The 6,000-nt window shown below is 34.7% G+C and overlaps 1 protein-coding gene across 1 annotated transcript; it reads left to right on the forward strand.

Annotated features, from left to right (window-relative positions):
* Positions 1-451: 451 nt before the first annotated feature.
* TPX2 (targeting protein for XKLP2) lies at positions 452-5,289 on the forward strand. The gene is made up of 18 exons (XM_088509118.1): positions 452-813; positions 1,499-1,581; positions 1,667-1,798; positions 1,896-2,183; positions 2,284-2,397; positions 2,509-2,625; positions 2,729-2,881; positions 2,982-3,044; positions 3,129-3,209; positions 3,310-3,468; positions 3,555-3,686; positions 3,766-3,852; positions 3,943-4,062; positions 4,144-4,310; positions 4,398-4,506; positions 4,596-4,655; positions 4,756-4,850; positions 4,935-5,289. Exons 1-18 carry the CDS (start codon positions 621-623, stop codon positions 5,050-5,052), a joined length of 2,271 nt encoding a protein of 756 aa, XP_088365244.1. The 5' UTR covers positions 452-620; the 3' UTR covers positions 5,053-5,289.
* The last annotated feature ends 711 nt before the right edge of the window (positions 5,290-6,000 follow it).

Consider the following 6,000-nt stretch of genomic DNA (forward strand, 5'->3'; position numbering starts at 1 on the left):
ATCTTTCGAGGACCAAAATGGAGATCGGAATATCTTTCCGGGACGATTTTGAATATTAACTCTTATAAAATTAGTAAAAGTTTTGACACCAATAAATAAATACATAATAATAACATGAGTCAAATATATAAATATTTTAAATATTCAATTTGATTTCTATCTATTTTTTTTTAAACAATGAGACAATTTTTGTCTTTAAAAAAAGAATATTTCGACTTCTAACAAAATTATTTTAGGATTATACGAAATTCGTTTATTAGTAACAGATTGATTTTGTGGGATTTATTTTTATAATTTATGATGATTTTAAACCACCACAAATGGCACAAATTATTATTATTAATAACTTTATTTTTAAAAAGTTTCTTCTCTGGTATTTCGACCGTTAGAGAAAACTGACCGTTACATTCTTGCAACATTACACTTACACACTCCCTCTCCCTCCTTCTTCAGTAGCAAGCAGCAAAGCAAACACACGATCTCTCTGTTTTCATCTCATAATATCTACTTTAAAAATTATATCAAACTCAGCACCAATCGAACTCAACCAGAGACATAAACTTGGAGGAAAGAAAAACCCTCTTTCACCTCAATTCGAGGTTGTACTCAAATAATTGGACATGGCAGCGGCGGCGTCGGAGAAAACTGGAAGTAGTAACATCAGTGGTGGCGGCGGCTCCACGATGATCATGATCGATGAGACCTACGAGTTCTCGGCGCCGAGGTTCTTTGATTTCATCAATGGGGAAACCGAGGAGGACGAGCGCAGGGCTCAGCTATGGTTCGATACTGCACTCTCCTACGCACCTTCACGTAAGTTTCGTTCCTCTAATTTGTCGTTGGGTGAAAATTTGGGATTTTAGGGTTTAAGGTAATACACATAGGATCGAAGCAGGGCTTGTTTGCGTGAATGTTATGTTGAAGAATTGTGTGTTTTCAATGGGCTCGGATCTCTTATTTGATAGTTTCAACGTGAATTTTAGGGTTTATTGCGTAGGTTCTTTCTGGAAATATAGCAAGATTTTATTTTGGTCATTCTGCCAAGAAATTGTGGTAGTCACTGATTGATTGCTTTCTTTTGGATGGAGGGATTTGTTGAAATGAAAAAGAGAAGTTAGCTTTCCTTTATGATTGATACTAGTGATCCGGATAATTCGCTTTTTTGTGTCAAATTGTCTCGTTTGTCTTGCATCGTAGTGAGAATCCTTGCTGATATCTTATCAGTGGTTTCTCCTGTGGCTGCTATTCTGCAAATTCTTCAAGTAAATATTGGATAATTCGCCTAATAGGAATTTCAATTCTTTTTGCACCAATACCTTTTAGGTTGCGGGGGGTTATCCTCTTTAAACGTTACATATTGTTCTCTCTACAGAAAGGTTAAATGGATGGCTATCAGGATAAAAAGTTCAAACTATTGTTTAGTTTGTTTTCTAATTGGTGTTTATTATATGAAATCTTTACGTGATTGATCTTTACTTGGTTCTTCAAATTGTTGCAGCATTCATGCCAAAAATCAAGGTTGGTAGATCTATCACGGTAGATACCTTGTGTGATTTTAGTGAAGCTGACAAAATAGACACGGTACTCTTACTTCTACATTGATGATATAATGTTGTGCTTAAAATTTGATTGAATTATCATCACTGATCATATATTGTTTTACTAGACATCCGAAAATGTTGAGGAGACTTTTCAGGAAACAATTAAACAGCCACAGAGCATGACTACTGAAATAAAGGAAGATGATGCACCTTGCAGTGAAGTCAAAGAAGAAAACAACACAACTACTTCTCATGTGGTAATTATTACTGCAATCTGAGCATGCCTTTTGGAAAATTTGTTCCCTGATTATTGACTTAAGTTCTCATATAACAATTATGATCAATGAATATCAGGTTCCTGCTGATACGGAAAGAAGTGAAGATGTTTGCAAAGGGATTTCATCACCTGGAGATGGGTCTGCTGAAGTAGGAAAAGATGCTTGCACTCCCAAACCAACATTGCAGAAAAGATTGACAACCACCACCTCCAAGAAGCAAGAGACGGCTAGAATGATAGGCACCAGTAAAAAACCACAGTTACAGTCATCATCCATGAAAACCAGCACTACTGGGACTCCCCATTTGGCCCAAGAGAATCAAGCTATTAAAAGGCAAAAATTGGAAGGAGGAAAGAGTAGACAGGTAAATTTTGCCGTTTTTCTTCCACATTTTCCCGTTTAATTTTTTTTTTATGTCTTATCTTGACTGTATCCTTTTTTCTTTCTTCTTCAAAACTTTCCAGATTCTGAATGTCAAACATCAGAATTTGCCTCATAAGTCTAAATTGGGTTTATTAACCACTAGCAATGCCAACATCTCTTCAAGTACTAGCAAGACTAACAAAGAAGACAGAAAGGTTTGTGATGGTCATTAATTTCATATATTAATAAAAGATCCATTTTGTTATAATTTTATATTTTACTGCTGAATCATTTTATATTGAACTATCTATGTCTGTATATGATAGGTTTATGTTCGTGAAACACCAAAAACAGCACCTGTACCATTTATATCAACAGCAGAAATACTTAAAAGATTTCAGTCCAGTACCAGAGACCTGTCATTGCCCAGTGCTCTTTCTAATGTAAGATATGGATCTGTTCTTTTCTCTCCTTTTTTTATCATATGGTGCATGTTAAAATACATCTTTGACTAATTAGTCGGGAAAATGTTGCTTCCATGACCAGACGAAACCGAAACTAACATTGACCAGACCAAAAGAACCTGAATTTGAGACAACTCAAAGGGTTCGCCCAACTAGGGTGAAGAGTAGTGCTGAACTTGAGGAAGAATTGATGGCTAAAATGCCAAAGTTTAAGGCTCGTCCACTGAATAAGAAGGTACATTTTCATTCTTCTCTTTGGGACTGTACGTGAATGTTATCTTTTATGCCTAGATTGATAAAATTTATTTATTTACTTTTTTTTTTATCCATTATAGATTTTGCAGACTTCAAGTTTGCCTCCAATACCAAGAAGTACACCCCATCCTCCAGAGTTTAAGGTAAACCACATCAAAATATGTTTATCAGAAATGCTTAATGTGATGTATTAGTACTAACAATTATTTATTTATTATTTTCTTTAGGAGTTTCATTTGGAAACAATGGCCAGGGCCCATCAGAATGTAGATTCAGCATCAGTCGCTTCAACAGAGCTATCTCAGAAGGTAATTTAGAGCAACAGGAATTATATTATCCATTTTGGATATGTTGGCTTATTTATTCACTTCGATTCATTAGGTCATGTCTTTTCCTTCTTTGACACAGGATAATTCATGGAAGCCTCATCATCTTACAGAACCTAAAACACCTGTACTTCAAACATCACTGAGGGCCCGCCCACCCAAGGTGAAGAGCTCCATGGAATTAGAGCAAGAGGAGCTTGAGAAAGCCCCCAAATTCAAGGCAAGGCCGCTAAATAAGAAGGTAATGGTCCAACTTTGATGTTACCTATGTAAGAATCTTGTTCTATCCTTCAGGAATTTTATGTAACCAAAATGGTTTCTTGTCAGATTTTTGAAAGTAAAGGGGACATTGGCATATTCTGCAATGCAAAGAAGAATGTTACCGAGCCTCAAGAATTTAACTTCGCAACAAATGAGAGGATCCCACCACCTGCTGCTGTGGCAGATTTGTTTGACAAGGTATTAGAGTTAAATTGTAAAATTTTGCTCCTAGATATTTATTATCAGTTAAGAGATTCATTTGCTTTGTGGTTTGCAGCTGTCTTTGAAGTCATCTGAATCTGCACGGAGCCATAATCCTCTTCCAAGAAACACAACTCCAAATCCATTTCATCTCCGGACCGAGGTTCATTACTTCACCTTTCATGGAAGATTAATATAGCATGGTGTGAATAGTCTAGTTTTGCTAGTACCAACATTCTTAATCATGTTTTAGGAAAGAGGCACTGAAAAAGAAAAGAGATTGTTGGTAGAACTTCTAACAAAACAGTGGGAGGAGGAAAGAGCGAGGGTTCCCAAGGCTAATCCATATCCTTATACCACTGACTACCCTGTGGTAAGAAGTTTGTCAATTTCGGCGCCCCATTAATGTTTACTAATTGATAGTGTATATATAAAATTGTTGGTGTCTTTGCAGATTCCGCCAAAACCAGAACCCAAGCAATGCACAAAACCAGAACCATTCCAACTGGAGAGCCTAGTGAGACATGAGGAAGAAATGCAGAAGGAAATGGAAGAAAGACTAAGAACGGAGAAAGAAGAGGCCGAGATGAGAACATTCAAGGCACAGCCAATCTTAAATGAGTGAGTAACAATTCAGAGTTTTATTCTTCCTGACGTGTATGAAGACATACAATGTTTAATAGTCTTTGTGGATATTATTGCAAGCAGGGACCCAATCCCAGTTCCAGAAAAGGTTCGGAAACCCCTTACACAAGTTCAACAGTTTAATTTACACGTGGAACATCGTGCTGTGGATCGAGCACAATTTGATGAAAGGGTAAAAAATCTCACTTGAAAATAATAATTGCCTGAATTTTTTTTGTTGTATGTTGTTATTGGTACTAATATAGCTTCTTTTTTTGGCAGATTAAGGAGAAAGAAATGATGTACAAACGATACAGAGAAGAAAGTGAAGCAGCAAGAATGGTATAAATATTTTGTGAACTTTGGTACATTGTCATAATTATCTTGGTGTTGTTAACATTTTGATAGTGATAAATTTGTGATAAATTTGTGAACAACCCAGATAGAGGAAGAGAAGGCTCTGAAACAGTTGAGAAGGACAATGGTTCCTCATGCTAGACCTATTCCTAAATTTGATCATCCATTTTGTCCCCAAAAGTATATCCCTGAACTGTGTCGGTTATTTATTGAAAAATATTTTCTTATAATAAAATATAACTAACACTCGCTGTTGCATATTAGGTCTACCAAAGACACAACAAAACCTAAGTCACCAAATTTGCGGGTACTCCATAGAAAGGAGAGGAGGAAGGTATTCAATGGAACTGTAGTTTCAAGTCCTGCCTCCAACATGAGATGATGATGACTACATCAACTTTGTATAAGTATTGTAATTTGTTCAAGATTTCTTGAATGACACACACTTTTCTGTATGTTCTGTAGTTGTTTTTGTTGTCAAATTCTTAGTTCCTTGTAAATTTTTCCAATCTTAATTTTTATCACAATAAAAACTCTATTATTAACAAGTGTTTAATCTAATGAGATAAATTGGCAAACATGTTAGTCATAATTTATTAAAATCGATGTGCTCACCAAATCTTTTATTTCAAGTCTGAATCGTGTGGTCTTGGCCTACTTTTTCAACAGCATACAAAGAGGTGATTTTCAAATGATCCTGAAATTTTACGACACTTGTAACTTATAAGAAAAATTCTAAAAGTAGCTTTAATCACACAGTTAAAAAAATATATATATCCAAAGCCAGATGAAGGCTCTGTCTTACACACCAAACAAAGCTCGACCGACCACCGCTCTATAAATCAGTTCCAATGATAAATCATAAATGTTATAAATTTAAAAACTAATTAAAACATTATTTTATTTTTACAACCTTTCTCATTCTAGAAACTTTTTTCAGTAAGTTTATATTTTGAATGTATAGCGATTAATCCAATATTTAAAAAAAAAAGGTTTTTAAATATATATCAGAGTTATCATACTGTTAATTAATTACAAGGTAAATTCTTCGATATCCTTCATTATTTTGAGAGTAAAATACTCTATGTTAACGGGCATCAATTTAAAAGAAAATTGAAAATATTTATTAGTGCAGATAACAAAGGGTAATGTTAGGTAGCCAAAAAATAATTACAATATAGAAATATCATGTAAAAATTTTCATTCTCTTGATAAGCAAATGACATACACTTCCTTATCACTTATTCTCTCTATCACCTATCATTTTGCTGCATATTTAGAGTCATTAATGTTCTTTCCAAAATCAATTTCATTTTCTCTCAAATCAAAT

This window comes from Arachis ipaensis, chromosome B3 (assembly GCF_059453495.1).
Source record: "Arachis ipaensis isolate K30076 ecotype BB chromosome B3, ASM5945349v1, whole genome shotgun sequence".
NCBI classification, from domain to species: Eukaryota; Viridiplantae; Streptophyta; class Magnoliopsida; order Fabales; family Fabaceae; genus Arachis; species Arachis ipaensis.